Genomic DNA, 17,534 nt, shown 5'->3' with positions numbered 1-17,534 from the left:
TTTAATTAAACCCATCTGGGGAGCAACCTCCTACACACTTTCTCCACCCATTAAATAGTTAATTTTGACAACCATAGAGCAACAATGGAATCCTTAATCTGTTGGCTGGTGCCAGCAATTTCATAGACTCCTTTCTGTAGTACCCTCCGCTGTGGGGCTGCTTGTAGCAGTGAACTCGCGCTGTTACAAAAATCAATGGAGTGTAGCAAAATCAACTCTGATATAAAACACTATAGCTGTGTTTATTGCAGTATTAAAATTGAAACGCTGCAGACTGGAAGAGTCAAGAGTAGGCTTATGGAGCCACACGTTTCTTTAAAGAAAAATAAGAAACGACTTGCATAACCATTTATAAGGGACACTGGTCACCAGAACATATACCAAAATCTGTAGTTGTTCTGGTGGAGTATAATCATTCCCTTTAGGCTTTTTGCAGTAAACTCAGAGAAAATGCAGTGTTTACATTACAGCCTAGGGACACCTCCACCGGCCAGTCCTCAGATGGCTACTAGAGGTGCTTCCTGGGGCAGTGCTGCACAGTGTGACTGACATTCAGTGTCTCCACCCTCTGCATGCAGACATTGAATCAATGCATCTCTAAGAGGAAAGTTCAATGTATCTCTATGAGGAGATGCTGATTGGTTAGAGTTGTTTGACTTCTGCTAGCCCTGCCCCTAATCTGCCTCACTGACAAGCTTGTCCAATCCAATGTGGAAGCATTGTGATTGGCTCAGAAAATAATTTCTCATGATGCCAGCCATGCAGGCAGATCAGGGGCAGAGCCAGCAACTGCAAACTTAAGTAAGATGTTACTATATTTAGGGAGACTGGGGGGGCTAGATGGTGGTATTAACACTATAGGGTCAGGAATACATGTTTTTGTTCCTGACCTAATAGTGATTCTTTAATATTGCTCTAAATGTCTTTTTAAATGTAGCTTGAAGAATTTGTTTGACGTAAAAGACTAGCCTACTTCCCGTTCATGACATAATGTTTAACACAACCATTTGCTTCAATCCAGGCTGCACTGAAAAAGTATCAAGTTGAGCAGAAAAACAAAGGAGATGCGCTGGAAAAATGCCAAGGAGAACTGAAAAAGCTCCGGAAAAAGAGCCAAGGGAGCAAGAATCCCCAGAAATATTCAGACAAGGAAATGCAGGTGAGCTTCCGTAACTAGAATCCCTAGAATTATCCGGACAATGGAATCCAGGTGAGAGTCCCTCACTAGCATCCCTAGAATTATCCAGACAATGAAATCCAGGTGAGAGTCCCTCACTAGCAACCCTAGAATTATCCAGACAATGAAATCCAGGTGAGAGTCCCTCACTAGCAACCCTAGAATTATCCAGACAATGAAATCCAGGGGAGATTCCCTCACTAGCATCCCTAGAATTATCCAGACAATGAAATCCAGGGGAGATTCCCTCACTAGCATCCCTAGAATTATCCAGACAATGAAATCCAGGGGAGATTCCCTCACTAGCATCCCTAGAATTATCCAGACAATGAAATCCAGGGGAGATTCCCTCACTAGCATCCCTAGAATTATCCAGACAGTGGAATCCAGGTGAGATTCCCTAACTAAAATCCCTAGAATTATCCAGACAATGAAATAAATGTAGGTGAGATTCCCTGGATATTCCTAGAATTATCCAGACAATAAAATGCAGGTGAGTTCCTTCCATGGTCTTCACCTGCATTTCACTTAGTGAAGATGAGAACGCACAGTGGATATAGCTCCAGCTGTAATACCCATGTGTTAGGTTTGATTCCTGGCTTGGTTTAATCCAGCCAAGCTCAATAAAAAGCATACTTTTAAGTTGAGTTTTGCTGGCCTCTAGTCCCAAGGATGTGTTAAAAGCTATTAAATTATTAGTGTAGCTCTCTTGGTGAAATACGTTGAAATGAAATTGTGAGTACCTGTCTTGTTTGGAATAACAGAAGGGAATGCTGGTAACTCATGATCTCAAGATCCTCATAGCTTGCCCTCAACCCTTTGGCCTTGCTTGCTCCATGATTAAGTGTGATCTAATATTGAGTGTCTGTCTGGCCCTGTGTGCCGTCATATGTTAAACACAAGATCCAATGTGGCTGACCACGATGAATGAATACTGCTTTCATTGGTGACATGAACTAGTCGAATGGCTTTCTCTTCTTCGCACAGTCAGATATTCACCAAATGCAAATGGTTTTCCAGACAATAGCAAATTTAAGGCTCAAAACTGTATTTTAAGGGATTCTCCAACAACTTTTAGGCAACAGTAGCCAGAGTGCAAAAAGTCAGTTTATTGACTAATTTATTGCGTTTTCTTCTCAGCGTTTATTGTGTGATGGCTGCAGAGTGCATGTATGCAAAGGAATTGTTATTGCTGTGCAGATATTTCTATTGACAGACCAGTAATTACAGGTACCCGCGGGTATTATTGCAGATGTTTATTGGTTAGCCCTAGCACTGGATGTCGGACTAAAAACTCGGACCAAGCTTTTACATCAAAGTGGACAGACCTGGTCTCGTATAATCGACCGCTTGATTTCTGGTTGCTTTGCGTGTGTGGTGCTTGCTTCTGCTAGCCTGTAAAGCCATCATAACGTTAAACATTACACTTCATTACCTGTTCCATCATTTTTGCAAATTATGTTCACCGCAATAATGACAGCTGCAGAAAATTGTTTGAAACTGGAAAGTGATTTTACCCAGCCTTCACAGGATTTGTCTCAGTCTGCCATCTCACACGGAACTTTGGGCTTTTTCAATTGAATGAATGAATTTGATTTATTTATGAACCAGGAGGAAACTAAGTGACCGATATTATCTGTCATGCTCTTATACCTGCTCCCAATGGGGTATCTTGGTACTCTGCTCAGATCCTATAGGCAGACATGTATTTGGGTTTAGTAAGTCCAAAAGGGGAAGTGTCACTTATACCATATACTGTAGGCCTCAAGGCACGCCTACCAGTCCAGGATTTAAGGATTGCCTAGTTGTTTAAAAAAAAAAAAAAAAAAAAAAATAACCTTAATAAAACTGAGTAATTCCTAAATACTGGACTATCAGGTATCAGACATTGCAAGTCACTTATAACTTTATTAATCTTTAGTTATGAGCTGTTTTGTTTTCATTTTAATTAATATAAAATATTTGGCAAGTGACATAGGGTGACGCTCTTATCACTAGCTCCCCATTCACATATAGTAATCGTATAAGCTTGTGAAGACGCCCCCAAGAATACTTGGACCCCGGCATGCTCCCATCCTAGCAGGGCAAGAAGTAGTATAGTAAGGAGATACCTTGCACTTCAATGCTGGTGGGTGATGAGTCTATAAGTATGCTGTATTTGATATAAGTATGCTGTATCTTTATTTTTGACGGAGTATCAAGCCACTTTTTGTGAAACCTTTTGGTTTGGGGGATCTGCTCTGCATTCCAGTTTTTTTTGCTCCCAGTGTCCAATGATTAAATTATTGGCTTTGACAAGACTGCACACATTTTCTCAATAATTCAATGGCCCAAACATGTAAAAAGCGATGGTCTCTGCGGTATTGTTATTGCCTTAATTCCTATATTATTCTCACATTTTCATTTTCTTTCTCATCAGACTGACAATAGTCTGAAATGATCAGCAGGTCAGTATTCTCTCCTGTCTAAAGCTCTTTATCCGTTTGCAGAGTAAAATGGCTTATTGTTTTCTTAGCCTCAAGTGACTTCTCTCACCAGCTGGTACCACCACTGGTACATACATTCTAGTCTAGATTTGGGGGTGGGGTGCTGTTCCTTTCTGTCGCACTGTGCGGGCTCTGAGAGGAAGACACCGGGTCTTGTGCTTTCCTGTGCTGCCTGCAATTAGTATAGATCCGTATCTTCAGGTGAGACAGCGGTTACATCCTTCGTGCTGGGTGTGTGATGGTAAGAGCAGGTGCATGACAATTAGGAGATTAACTGGCTGGATTATTCGAGAGAAACCATACATGCTTGAGAATTAAAGAGCCCAACAGGGCCCTAAACCATTTAAAGTCCTAATATGGATGGACACGTCATCATTTTAATTTCTACATTTTGCTTACTATACATTGATAACTTGTTTATATTGTATATTGAAGCTTTCTATGCTGTTAGTACAGGAATATAGTGCAAATTCTAAACCGTATACACTGCATTTGCTTGGTGATGCATCTTTTGGTTTTGGAATTGGCTCAGTGACTTAGTATCCAGCTGGGATATTTCATATTACAAAATGAAACGTGTTAAAGGTCTTCATTGAATTGCATACCAGAGTTGAGGGGTCTCTAATGCACTGGAGAATGCTTTGCTGCAATATTGAACAATTTAAAGTGGGCAGTTGCTTGAAGACTGGTCTGTTGTGCCTATTGCGGGATCCACTTAAGTGGAGCCAGTTTTGGGCCCCAAAGAGCCACGGTCCTCAACCATGACCTTTTTCTGGTTAGAATCCAGCTGCCATGATAACTGGTGCTTCTGCAAACTTTCAATGATTGCGGCTCAAAGTGAAATGTGTAGACCTGCAGATAACATTCCCGGATTGAGATGTGGGCATAATGATACGCCAGTGGGTGAACCGATACGCAAGCAAATAATATATGCATTGCACTAGATAAAATGCCAATCTATAATGTACCTGATGTCCCCTGTGAGTGACAAGGCCACTCTAAGGGAGGTGGAAACTGTTACATCGTCTCATTATCCCTACTGTGGCATCGACCCCCCCAAAATAGAAATTCACATCGGCATGTGACTAAAAGACATGTTGGTTGCAGGTCCTCTAACAGTCATGTCTTAGTCCATCAAACGTGGAGTAAGGACCATATTTTTTTATAGCTTTATTAGTCTATTAAAATTTTACTTTTTTCCCTCCCATCCTTTATGTCACGCTTATTATATAGTCTGAGATCCCGCATTGTATGGAAACCCTCATCTCCATGTCGGATACTGCATAAATCAGGGTTCTGTCGCTGAGTCGATGCCATTTGCAGCTGAAGTGGAGATTTTAAGAAGCTTAATCTAGCTGTACACGGTTATTCCCAATGGAAAACCACATGCCTTGTGCTCATTTAATTAAGTGTTTTCTGGGGGATGTTTTTGGCAAAGAGACCTCTTATTTCATGCTTTTAAACTAGGCAGATCCTTATATTTTTATTTTCAGAAACTGTTCCATAAGGGATGGTAATTTGGTAAATAAGGCTCAGTGAACCGACCAGTCTTGGCTGAATGTAATAACCCTTGCAGCTGTCGGCTATGTTACTGGGTGTGTCTATGTTCGCTAACCATGTTCCTGAGAGAGTTTTTATTGTCCATCACACATTTTGGAAGCAGATCTCTTAGGACAATGGTGGAAACCCCTGCAGCTAATCAGCTTGCTTCCAGGGCTGCCATCTAGGTATCCTTTATCGATACAGCCATTGAGAAGGTTGTGGCCATTTATTGCGTCTAGATAAGACTTTAAGGGCTTGATTGCACATGCAGCAATTCTCACTCACTTTCTGTAGCCAATCGTTGGCCTTTCCTGGGAACCTGTATATATCCAGAAACACCGTAAAATACAAAGTCCTTTTTATGAATTTTACCTCTCCAGTGGTATAGTCCTAGCTATTCTAGCTGCTATTCTGCCCACAATGACCATTAGGGTATCAGAAAGAAAGATCAAACTAGTCCGACTGTCACTCCCTCCTGTTTATGACGTTAGTCACTTCCTAAGGACAGCAACGGAGTAAAATGGCTGGATAACTATTTTCCATAAAACTCATCCTCCTTTTTAGGACCAGTGTTGCCCATCCGCTATATATTTTTCCTAATTCTGAATTGAAGGATCTGAAACAGTCTGTACCGTGAGTCCTTACACAGCTTTGGCAGCCCATATGTTTGTGGACTACATGTCTCACGGTGCTTATTCACATCTGGTGTTCCTGTATTGGCAATCACTGTGGACTGAGTTGGAAGCTTATTGTTCTCTGGTACAAGATATGCTACTGAATTGCATCTCTCCTAGAGCATGCTGAGACTACATCTCCCATAATCCTCCGCAAACATTTAGCAAGTAACCTGCCCTAAAAAATATTTGAGAACTTTTAATTTACCGACATTTAGAGGATCTGTCACTACCCATGGTTTCTATTCTTATTATCCCCTAGATTTAACGAATGTGAACAATAAAATGAAATGTATCAGATGTAATATATAGAAAGCTACCAGCTGTAGTCGCCTCTATCCTGGAACAGAGTGCCATCTATTTTTATTTATTTATTATTTTGTCAATCCTGGTTTCTGCCCTTTCCTCATGTTAGTCCACACTTGGAGGATTATAAGAAACGATGCTGGTCTATTACTAAATCTTTATTCAGAGCCCCATTTCAGTGTTGTGATTTCCATAAAATTGATGGTTCCTCTTTTATCTTTGTGATTTGGTTTGTGGAGCTTTTGTTGGCTAGCCAGCCTACTGCTGATAACCATATCAGCCGTAAGCTGAACTCCGTGTCAGGATTACACACTACATGTTTGGTATTTACTCCTACCAGGGTAAGTCAAGATCATATTACCGGCCCTTAGACTGCCCGGGCTTTACGTATATAGACCAAAAATAATGGGAGCTGGAAATCACGATGGGAGAGACCAGCTGGGGTCAAGACTACCAGAAAACCGTAGTCAAGTGTAGCCGAGTTAAAATCAGAATAGAAAGTGTGTGTTTATATTTATTAAGCCACAACAGGGCATTGGACAAACCTTTTTATTAATAGTGTAATGTGTTAGCCTTATATCCATGTCCCTAAAACTAAAGAGGCCATAAAATATTAGGCCGTTCTGCGTCACTAGTGTGATGTTGACACACATGCGATGCATCATGAAAGGGTGCGGAATCGCTAGTAGAGGACTCAGAGCCAGGAGGGAGATCGGGACTCCTTTCCAGAGCCCTAAGTAATTGCTGAGAGGAGACCACATTGAGACATGACACTCCATGTGCTGTCTGTTAAACACATGGGAGTTCATAGGGAACCCACCAAGTTGTCAGTGGTATACCGTAGCAATTCAGGTATTCGAAGGGTTACATATTGAGCAGCTGGGGGCTTACCAAGGTGCCCTCCTTACAGAGTAACTAAGAATATCTAAAGCTGTCTCCCATTTCACAGAGGTAATTATCTACCACCAAAATAACTAGAATAAAAATCTCTGTAGCTTTCAATTAATGGCGTTCTAATTATTCTATAAATAAGTTGTAATGTGTACATTTTTAAAAAGCCCTTAATGAGCTATGCTGTAAGAATTCTACAGCGAAAATTTCCATCTCTCTCTCTCTCTCTCTCTCTCTCTCTCTCTCTCTCTCTCTCTCTCTCTCTCTCTCTCTCTCTCTCTCTCTCTCTCTCTCTCTCTCTCTTCTCTCTCTCTCTCTCTCTCTCTCTCTCTCTCTCTCTCTCTCTCTCTTCTCTCTCTCTCTCTCTCTCTCTCGTGAAATTTAAATAACCTACAGGTTGAACTTCACACCGCTCAGGAGACTCCACATAACATTCTATTCGAGCCACCCCAGACCCCTGGTTACACCCTATAATAGTATGTGTGAGATTGATGCAGCGCTCTTTTAGGTTCTCACCGCTGTGCTGCCCAGATCTCCAGCTAACCGTTTGATGGAGCTACAAGCTGGTATATCGGAGCTACAAATGTTTTTACAAAGGCTGCTTTCACTGTAGTATACCATGTGGTGCAGAAACACAGAGAGCAGAGTCTACTCTCAAACCACCAACAGGACATAAATCTCTTTAGTCAGATCACTTAATCATTTTGGAGCTGAGCATAATGAAGTATGACTGGGAATGCAGTACCTAAAGTAGTATCGCTACTTCCTGCCCATCCGAAATCATGCCTCTCATTATCAATGTACTAGAAGACTGGTGTCCTGCGGTGCCCATCTATTCCATCTTTATAAACACGTAGGTTTAGCGGTCTCCTCCTGGTGGTTCATACAGAATGAATGGAAACTTGATTAATAAATCCATTAAGTTTGTGCAATGGATTGAGATAGATTTCAATAATCTATAAATGTCATTAGAACTGATTGACATTCTCAATGGACATTTGATTCTTCTATGGCACATGATCTCATTATACCCGACAATTGTATTTTTATTTATTTTATTTAATGTTAAATGTCTGGGTTTTTTTTTTTTTTTTTTTTTTTAATAGTTCAGACCGTACACAGTACATGTAAAACCTAAAAGGTAAAATACACACTTAGAAAATTGGGTTAGAAACAAAATAAAACAGAATATTATGAACCAGCTACCTAGTAACATATTGATTTTTGTTTTTTTAAAGCCAGTTCTATAGTCGTATGTAGAGATCTTGGGTACCTAAGCTACAATAAGGCACATATTGTGATTTGAGACAGAGGATCCGGTTACCTCCCAGTACAAGCACAGGCTTGTTAGTGGACCCCGTGAGTGCAGTGCCCTGGTAATCTTTGGGCAGCCCATGAATTGGGGGAGAAATCCAATTCCATGGCTCTTCTATATTTTCAGAAAAGAACGGGCTAAACTTCCTTAAAGAGCGCAAAAAAAAGGTCGCAAGAGAATACTGAGAACGGGCAACAGCTGAAATAGCCTGCCCTTTGGTGGGTCCCCGCTCAGTTCTCAAGCTGGCTTTAGCTCATCTTGTGCCATTACAGAGGGAACATCTCTGAAACACATCAGGCTGGTCCCATCCATACAGGCAGTCCAGATCTGAAATGCCAACAAGTTCACTCTGCACGAGAGACACAGCTACCCCAGACGATTGTTTCATCCTTGTTAGGCATCATCAGTGAGGCATAGCTGATATCTCTCTAGGCACCGTGAGCAGGGGGTCCACGTCTGGATTACCCTTTACACTTATGGAGAGCAAAAAACAGGTCGCAAGAGAATACTGAGAACGGGCAGCAGCTGAAATAGCCTGCCCTTCGGTGGGTCCCCGCTCAGTTCTCAAGCTGGCTTTAGCTCAAACTTCCTTAAAGGAACAATGTAGGCATTCCATCTCTTAGAGTGCTGGGAGTCCCCTGGCGCTGTCCCTCCATTCAGTGTTAAGCCATTCCATCTCATTGAAGTTGTTATAGTGCCTGGCATTGTCCCTCTGTTCAGTGTTAAGCCATTGTTGAGCAGTTTAATATTGAATGATGGTACTGGCTTCCCACAGCCCTGCCTCCACTGGAGATGTGGCTAAGGTAGAGAAAACATTTGCTTCTAGATCGACCAATTCAAACAATGGCCTGTTTAGTCTTTAGGCACTTTTACCAAATCGGTTTTGTACTATCCTACATCAACATATTCAGACCCAAAGTCCTTGGGCCTCCTTTATCCATCTTGAGATGACATCTGTTTGGTAGGACAAGCCTGCTTCACCTACTTTTTTAGAAGAGAGCATGTTGTGTGCCTGAAATGGGGTTCATGGAATCACTGGAGCTTCAGCAAGGTACTACCTGATAATGAAAGGATCTGCTAGAATCTGAATATTCAGAGACAAACTAAATGTATCCATATTATGGGGGACATGTCATATGGGATCCCTGCACTGTCTCGGCAGACTAGAAACTTGGTGTCCGTTCCAGACCTTTGCATCTACAGCAGTGTTTTCCAATTGGGGTTCTGCCAAAAGTTAAAAAAATAAAATGGCCGCGGGCAGCGAAGGAGCAGTGAACAGTGATCTCCCTGCTCAGCTCCCTCGCACGCACAGCAGTGATGCTGGAGCCGGAATATGACGTCACTCCGTCATCACTAAGACACGCGAGGGAGCTGAGCTGGGAGATCACTGCTCCCTCGCCGCCCACACACCAGCCCCACTGCAACCCAGAGACTCCATGCTTGCACTCCTAAAGGTAGGGGGGTTGGGTGGAGTAAAATATAAAAAGAATTGTCTCTGTTAGTGAGTAAATAAATAAAAAATATATACATACACACACATACACTGTGTATCTGTGTGCCACTATCCGCCAGTGTGTATCTGTGTGTCAGATTCATACACACTGGCACAAACACATACATACATTCATACACACACACACACTGCGTTTCAAGGTGTGTGTATTGATCTATGATGTTGATACACTATGTCAAAGGGTTCAACAGGAAAAATTAATTCATAACCCCTGATCTACAGTAAAGGTAAATGGTGGGATCCCTGCAATACCTTCTGATATTAACAAAAGGACGCTGGGCCCAGGGCCTACGTAAGAAACCTACCAGATGTAATTTACCACAAAATAATTGGTGGCGTGTTATATCTTGTAAGATCCATATGAGCTAGTCTATCTGATAAAAGTCCAACATTTCAGGAGAAATTGCATCTGTAACCCCCTAGATGCATTCTGTCAGCCCCTGCTAGCCGTGATAAATCAGCGAGACTTTGACTTTTCACAGCTGAGTTCTGCTTGAGTGACTTAACTAGCTTGGCAGAAAATAGTCCTGTTTTGCAGTATATCTGGCTATCGTGGCTATCAATTGTGCGGAGAGGTTAATCATATTCTTCACAGCCTACTGTCAAGTTAAAGCAACCAGGCCTGTGATCACTCTTTCTCTCTGTGGGAACAAGCTCTTTTGTCGGTTTTGGAAGGTTCTGTTACAACGTTTGGAAGAGAGAGCTCTCTTTTAATCAGACCTTTTCTAATGATTAATCAAACTTTTGTGAACTCCAATGGGAACAACAGCTGTGGTTTGGCTTTGAATTAACCTTGTTTTTCTTGTTTTAGAGACAAACAAAATGTAGTCACAATTTGTAGCTTTTACAATTTGTTCAGTATTTTTTTGTAATAAATGGTATGCAATTCAATATAATTAACTGAAGTGGCTGTGTCTTTAACTGTTGTATAAAACAGTGCTTAAAAGGTTAACCTTTTTAGTGTAAGGTTTATTAAAATGACATATTCTGTTTTAAACAATCGTACAGATTTTGTACTTATTATAAACTCTAAAATCCTGGTGTGTGGTGCCTTGACTCCGCTTGGGAAATTTTCTATAAGATTAGAGTGAGTGTGAACCCTTGAGAAATTCCAAAAACAAACCATACAATAACAAGTTACACATGAGAATTCTAATTTAAATCCCGAAATATTAGTATGCAAATTAGAAGAACACCATTCTGTTTAGGATTTCATAAAAATAATAAAGTTCACTGCCACAACATTAAAGGGACACTATAGTCACCAGAACAACTACAGCTTATTGAATTTGTTCTGGTGAGTAGAATCATTCCCTTCAGGCTTTTTGCTGTAAACACTGTCTTTTCAGAGAAAATGCAGTGTTTACATTACATCCTAGTGATAACTTCACTGGCCACTCCTCAGATGGCTGTTAGAGATCCTTCCTGGGTCATGGCTGCCTAAAATGCATCCAAATATTCAGTGTCTCCTCCCTCTGCATGCAGACACTGAACTTTCCTCCTAGAGATTCATTGATTCAATTCATCTCTATGAGGAGATGCTGATTGGCCAGGGCTGTGTTTGAAGCCACCACTTCTGCTGATGTCAGCAGGCAGTGGGCAGGTCTAAAGGAAACTGGCACAAAATAAGCAGCTGCAGACTTGAATAAATGTAAGATTTTACTATATTTATGGAGGCATGAGGGGACCAGGGTGGCTAGATGGTGGTTTTAACCCTATATGGTCAGGAATACATGTTTGTGTTCCTGACCCTATAGTGCTCCTTTAAACCCACTGACCGGTGTAGTGAATACCATTGATTTATATTGTTACAATGAACCTGTCAAGGGGTGGGAAATAGGCAGCAAGTGAACAGTCAGTCCTTGAGGTTCATGTGTTGGAAGCAGGAAAAATGGGCAAGTGAAAAGAATCTGAGTGACTTTGACAAGGGCCAAATAGTGATTAAATTAACAATTTACTCAACGTAATGTTATTTTTATGGGAAATTTCAGAATTGAACTACTCTTTCAGTTTTTTTTCTTCTTACAGCTACTTATTATTCTAGCCTTGGGTTAGGAGACTCGTGTTAAGGAGGTACTATGTGTTTGTAATTGGGTCAGGACATAAACACCGGAACAATGTTGAGTGAACCTATTTAGAGAAAATCTAATTTGTTCTGATTGTTTCAATGCTTGATAATGAGGAACGGAAGCAATCTTACTGTAACTGCATTGAGTGTACAGCACACTGGTAATCCAATTCTATGGAACTACGTTATCCTGTATGTAATCTAGCTGTCAAACGTGGACCCCTCACATCTAGGAGATTTATAAAAGAAACAACGTGGATCCCTCACATCTAGGAGATTTATAAAAGAAACTTCTTTATTGAAAACTAGTGGGGGAAGACCCGGTTTATTTTGTAGCTGTCGTTTTGATGTTCTGGTCTCCGTCTATAAAATGTACTGGAAATATTGATATGTTTCCATATACAAAGTGCAGAAACTCCAGGCTATTTCCTCTTCTCGAAAAGGTATATAGACCCGTTAACATAATGCCAGTTCTATCAAGACACTGGGGGCGTTCAATGCATCTATTGTGACATGTTTGAATTTAACACACGTAGTGATATTTTTGTGCCGAGTAGCTTCTGTTTGCACAGATAGCTGTATTTTGTGCTGGTTTTATTGTTTATTTTTGGTTCAGAATTATTTATTTTGTCAATCTTTCTTTTATTAAAGGCATTTAAGATGGGGTACATAAGAGAAATCGGGGGAAGTGTACGAGTGATTTACAGTATAGGGTTGATACATCAATCAGCATAATTAAGTTACATTTCCAGAATTACGATGCCTCATTTTTGAAATAAATGTTGTCGTTAAACTTAAGTTTGAAAATACACGCTATGGATCCGAGAATCCGATTAGTAACAAGTTGAATTATTAACACAGCAAGTAACGTGTTATTTGGTTGCGACGAGGGGTTCATACGTTTGATCTATATATGCCTATGGGTCTGGCCTGCCAACAACAAAAAAAACAAGTGATGATCCTTTAGCAGCTAAAACATTGCAGCACATAAGAGACTAAAGTGTGAAAGATTAGTGTCGCCATAGGTTTGACATGGCTGTTATGCCTGGTTGTTTAAACAATTGGTGTCTATACGATTATTCAGTTATAAAACATGCTAAGTATACTATGTTAGCAATTATATGTAACAGGTGCAGTCGTGGTATTTATCTAGCATTGCATGGTAGCGATCCGGTTAGCATAAAGGTCTAAAGCATAGGGTTAACACATAACAAGTGAAACATAGATAAAGCGTATCATGGGTGTCTGCCAGGTAACTTGCATGGAGACATAGGAAAAAAAAAAAGAAACAAAAGGGTCTCTACGATATTAGCAGGGCCGTGGGCTTCTCCGTGAGTCAGTCCATGGTGTGTTAGCCGATGCCCGCTCTGGAGGCGTTGTGTGCCTGCTTAGGACGGAGGTCAGGCCATGCTGGTGGTATCTCCAATTGGCATCCGCCGTTCCTTACAGGGCTCTTTGGTTGGCTGCGTCCCGACCCGCTGTTGTGGTGTGGCTGCTCCCGCTCCAATCCTCCAGCCCGGGTTGTTGCGGGAAGCACTCCCCTCTGTCCTCGGGTCCCGATTCCTTACGTGGTGGGACCGTGTGCCCTCCGGATCCTCGCTCTCCCGAGGTCCCTTTGGGTGTGTGGACGGTGGGTCAGATTACGTTCCGGTATGCTTCCCTGCCCAGAAGGAGATTCGGTGCTCCGAGCGGTGAAATGGGATCGCTGTCTGGTAAGCTGGCGTGGGCTGTGTTGTTTGCCCTGTGTACGCTGTGGTCGTTTTGCAGCGCCCATTTTGTGCTCTCCTCGTGGCTGCGGTAGTGAGTGGGTTCCAGGTTTGATTTTGGCATGTATCTGCAGGCGTCGTTCTAGTTTGCGCCAGAATGCTGTGAAAATTTCGTCTAGCCGTGCTGCGTAGTCAGCTTGGTCGATAAGGCTTGTATGTGGTTTCTCCCTGCTCTCCCCGGGTTGCTTGAGTGCTATTATAGCAGCAGTCTCAGGGGCACTCCAGAACCGTTGGGCTGCAGGCTGTGTTGTGGGGCTAATCGTCCCCAGCGAGGACCGGGATATCCCCCGCTGGGCCTTGTTGGTTGCTCGCGTGTGAGCGAGTCCCGTGCCGGGAGATCGGCCGCCTCCCCCAGGCTTCAGGCTCCGCTTTGGATTAGGCCGCATGGCCGGTTCAGGTAGTTTCTCGGAGTTTCGGTGCGGGACAGATGTCATTCTGTTCCCTGTGTGGTCCTGTGTTGCTCTCCGTGTGCCGCTGGCATGAATATTTCATTCCGGCTTAGCATTTTTGTGCCCGCCAGTGCAGGAGCTCTCAGAGAGCACGACCGGCCATCTTGGCTGTCAGGCCCCGCCCCCCCAGGTTCAGAATTATAGTGTTATCAACCCAGTATTGTCACGGTGGAAGACATTGAGTATCTGTTTTTTTCCAAATAAGAAACTTGTACAAGTGTGGTTCTAATATTAATGCTGACACTCTAGACTGACTTGATTGGTTGTAGACACTATCCCTTAATCTGACATTGTGTTGCCTGTAGAGGTCATTGGGGCCTTTGACCTGTAGATTTAAGATTATTCCATCGCATCCCTCCACTCATGCAGTCAAGTAAACAATTTAGATAAATGTGCAAACATCCTTGTTCATCTTCATTTATGTTTCGAAGATATTTCATCAGCAATTTCCAGATGCCACTATAATCCAAGCAATTGTGTAAGAAATGGTATATATCGGGCTGTAGGCAAACTTCAGATATTGTGAACTATATTTCCCCTTATTCTAAATAACAAAATGGGGGAACTAAAGGCAATCAACAATACGACATAATGGGCAGAACAGAAACATGGTGGGATGAGACACATGGATGGGTAGCCAACTTAAATGGTTACACATTATTTGGTAAGATAGAAAAAAACAGGAAAGGTGGTTGGGTATGTTTGTCAACCATGAGTTAAAGGAAAATGTTAAGCAAGTGGGATGTGGTGAGGAAAATGTGGAAGCTTTATGGGTAGATATCTGCTTCAGGCAAAAGAAAGGAAATCAATTTATTGGATGGTATCTGTTATGTTGATTTGGAAGAACAGCTGTTAGAATAAATTGAGAAAGCTACACATTTGGGTAACAAATTAATTATTGGAGACATTTTTATTATACAGTTGGTATGTGCGGTCACATTCTGAACCAACCATAAGCTGACTGCAGTTAAGTACATGAATTCTCAAACAAAACAAAAAAAAAATAATGTATGTATACTGAAATCAGAGATGGGTGTGTTGGTATATGAAGACCAAGAAAATGCAGACATTGCAAATAATTGTCCCTCCATGTATTAAAGAGAAAATCTATGGCAGGAGATATGTAAATGAATGCTGCTAACAGAAAAAAATGTGGTTGGATGACTCAAGCCAAGGTGCTGCAACAACTAAAGTTAGTGTAAACAAAACCTCAGGGCCTCATGGTATTCACCCGTGAGTATATTAAGGAGCAAAGTGTGAAAATAAGCAAACCTCTGTTTTTAATCTTTCAGGATTCTTTTCTTTCATGAATTGTACTGGAGAATTGGAAAAAGGAAGATGTAGTTAATATATTCAAAAAGTGTGCAAATCTTTGCCTGGACATTATAGACCTGTGAGCATAACTTCTGTCTGTGAAACTATTAAAACTGTTAAGGTATAATGTTAAAGACTTCATTAAGAACATAATTGGCAATAATCAGCACGGTTTTATGAAGCACAGGTCATGTCAAACTAACCTAATTGCATTCTACGAAGAAGTAAGTAGAAGTATAGATCAGGGTGTTGCAGTGGATGTGATCTACTTGGATTTTGCCAAGGCATTTGATACTGTTGCTCACAAGAGGTTAGTCTTCAAACAAAAAGAAATTGGTCTAGATGAAAACTTTTGTTCTTGAAAAGCTTAACCCCTTAAGGACCAAACTTCTGGAATAAAAGGGAATCATGACATGTCAGACACGTCATGTGTCCTTAAGGGGTTAAAGCTAGAGTACAGAAAGTTGTCATTAATGGTAGAGTTTTAAGCTGGACAAAAGTTGTAAGCGATGCCCCTCAGGGTTCTGTTCTGGGACTGCTTCTATTCATCATATAAGTGATCTTGAAATAGTTTTTGAAAGTTATGTTTCACAGTTTTCAAATGACACAAAACTCTGTAAAGTAATATAATCTAAGCAAGATATTGCATCGCTGCAGAGGGATTTAGATAGACTTAGACTGGGGGACTGGGCACTCAAATGGCAGGTGACATTTAATGTAGACAAATGCAGTCATACGCTTTGTGGTAAAAAATGTACAAGCAACTTGTACCCTAAATGTTTTTTTTTTTTTACTATCTTTTTATTACATTTTTGAGCATAGAAATAGGGGGATACAGAAAAAAGAAGGGGGGATACTTTGTAACAATACATTGGGAATCACGAACATATCACATGGCCTACCCCACTCGACTCTTAAAACAATGCTCGGAGTTCGGCTGTTGTGTAGGTAGTTCAATGATTCGGAAGTGCTGCTAGGCTAGTGTTCGAAAGAGGAGGGGGGGGGAGTTTAGGGGGGTTGGAGGGGAAAGGATTTTCCTGCTGCGTTAAAGTCTGGGATATTAAGTCTGATTCCTGTTGTGGTCTGTTGGCTTAAGAGGTATTATTTGCCTTTCTGCTATTTCCCTTGTTGTGAGGTGTCAACTAGGTCTTAAGTGTGCTACCCCAATACAGGAGCCATGGTTCCCAGATTTTAAGGTACCTGAATCTGTTCCCTAGGACCGACCAATGCATCTCCTCTAGTTTTCTCACTTTTTCTACCTGGTTGACCCATTGTTCTCTAGTTGGTATGTCGGTACTCCGCCAGTCTCTAGGTATTAGAGCATTTGTTTCTCCCAGAAGTAAGGACAGGAGTTGCTGTTTGCATTTCTCCTTGAAGGATTGAGGCCAGCCCAGGAGAACTTGGTATGGTGCCAAGTGGATTTGTAGGGTCAGGATTTTAGTGATCTCGTCTATTATTTCTGTCCAGAACGATGTAATTACCCTACAGTACCACCAGATATGCTCCATGTCACCCCGTTCTTCTCCGCACCTCCAGCATTTGTCGCAGTATGAGTGTAGGTGTACAGGTGTTCTGTACCATCTAGTGGCTCTATTATAGAAGGTTTATTTCCGAGCTGTGCTGTTCGGGGTTTTAGTCCTGGAGATCATAATGTGGGCCCATTCCTCCTCCGTCATATGTATGCAGAGGTTTCTCATCCATCTACTCTGGAATGTAGGACTGGGTTGCTTCCCTATATCTGCACTGAGAAGTCGGTATATGGTTGAGAGTGGGCGTCTAATTTTATTTCCTTGGGTGCATATGCGTTCAAATGGAGACTTGTCTCTCTCGCCATAAGGGGAGAATCAATTAGAGAAATTAGAGAACAGTGTGCAAGGTCAATCAGTAGTTGCTAGGCCAGGAAGGTATTGTCATGAGTGAAAAGGGAAGTACATTCTCAGGATGAAAATATAATTTTTGCCTTTTTAGAAAAAATTGGTAAGACTTCACCTTGAATATGCTGTGCAATTTTGGGCACTCTTATAAAGAAGTAT

General features: G+C 41.6%; 1 protein-coding gene across 6 annotated transcripts in view; it reads left to right on the top strand.

The window, feature by feature from the left end:
* Positions 1–17,534, top strand: part of BAIAP2 (BAR/IMD domain containing adaptor protein 2) — a 141,016-nt gene that overhangs the window by 85,447 nt on the left and 38,035 nt on the right. For all 6 annotated transcript variants that reach the window (XM_063456319.1, XM_063456318.1, XM_063456323.1 and 3 more), the window contains exon 6: positions 1,022–1,159. In XM_063456319.1, coding sequence (XP_063312389.1) covers positions 1,022–1,159 — 138 coding nt within the window. The remainder of the gene's footprint in view (positions 1–1,021; positions 1,160–17,534) is intronic.

This window comes from Pelobates fuscus, chromosome 5 (assembly GCF_036172605.1).
Source record: "Pelobates fuscus isolate aPelFus1 chromosome 5, aPelFus1.pri, whole genome shotgun sequence".
Lineage (NCBI taxonomy): Eukaryota > Metazoa > Chordata > Amphibia > Anura > Pelobatidae > Pelobates > Pelobates fuscus.
This window is presented reverse-complemented; position numbering and strand designations above follow the sequence as displayed.